Raw genomic sequence first — 898 nt, 5'->3', positions numbered from 1 at the left:
TTTCCATGCCGCCCCGAGATTCCCCCCGAAACGGCGGCGCCTTCTGCAGAGCGAGAGAATAAGGAGACACTTACGGGGAAGAATCCAGCGACGAACACATCAATCTTCTTACGGGCGTGAGTCGAGGGCGGCTGGAGAACCAGGAGAAGCGCGAGGCAAGGAAGCAGAGGACCGCCCATAACCCCCATCCTCATGGCACTTGCGGCTCTGATATCACGCCCACAGAGGCCTGCTCACGCCCACGCCTAACCTCAGTCGACTCCCCTCACTCGCTCCATCGTACATTCTTCAGGAGCACAGTTTCTCCCGTGATAAATCTATTCACCCAGGTTTAGTTTTATTTTCCTAAAACCTGCAGCGAACGGTGAATATCGTAGCGACCCGATATCCGCAAAGTATTTTCCTTTTTTGCGTCCGTTCACGAAACTGTGGGGAGATTTGTCAGTTAGGCGTTTTAATCACATTAAGAACACACACACATAGTTTGCACACACAGATAAAAGTTGCGACAGGACCCTTACGAACTACGGGGGATTTTCGTTAATATGCCGTTCACCGGTTGTTACTTTAGCCTGCTGATGGCGCAACTTTAGAGCTTTGCTTTTGTAATTTTTGATAGCATACCGGAGTTAAGGCCCAACTGCGCCAAGAATGAGTCCCAGCAGAGGAGCAAGTTCTAATACAACAATAACTTTTTGAGCAAAGTTACTCAAACATCATTTGAGTTAAATTCTTCTCTAACAGTTCTATCACTGGCTATCACTCTGTCAAGTGTTTCGAGCTGCTTCGAGCTCAGAAATTCTAATAAGGTTGAGAACACTTCAGGCACAGGAAGAGGCGTGGGAGAGAGAAAGAAATGCCTGAGAGACATGAAGAAAGAAAGCTTCTTCCAATTTCC

At 47.9% G+C, this 898-nt stretch overlaps 1 protein-coding gene across 1 annotated transcript in view; it reads right to left on the bottom strand.

Annotated features, from left to right (window-relative positions):
• The window catches only part of LOC119588702, a 103,718-nt gene extending 102,826 nt beyond the window's left edge, over window positions 1-892 (bottom strand). The window contains 1 exon segment of the mRNA XM_037937340.1: window positions 75-892. Coding sequence (XP_037793268.1) covers window positions 75-194 — 120 coding nt within the window. The 5' untranslated portion in view covers window positions 195-892.
• Between the last annotated feature and the right edge of the window lie 6 nt (window positions 893-898).

Source organism: Penaeus monodon, chromosome 24 (genome assembly GCF_015228065.2).
Source record: "Penaeus monodon isolate SGIC_2016 chromosome 24, NSTDA_Pmon_1, whole genome shotgun sequence".
NCBI lineage: Eukaryota > Metazoa > Arthropoda > Malacostraca > Decapoda > Penaeidae > Penaeus > Penaeus monodon.
Note: the sequence above shows the minus strand (reverse complement) of the source record. Positions and strands in the feature narration are given on the sequence as shown.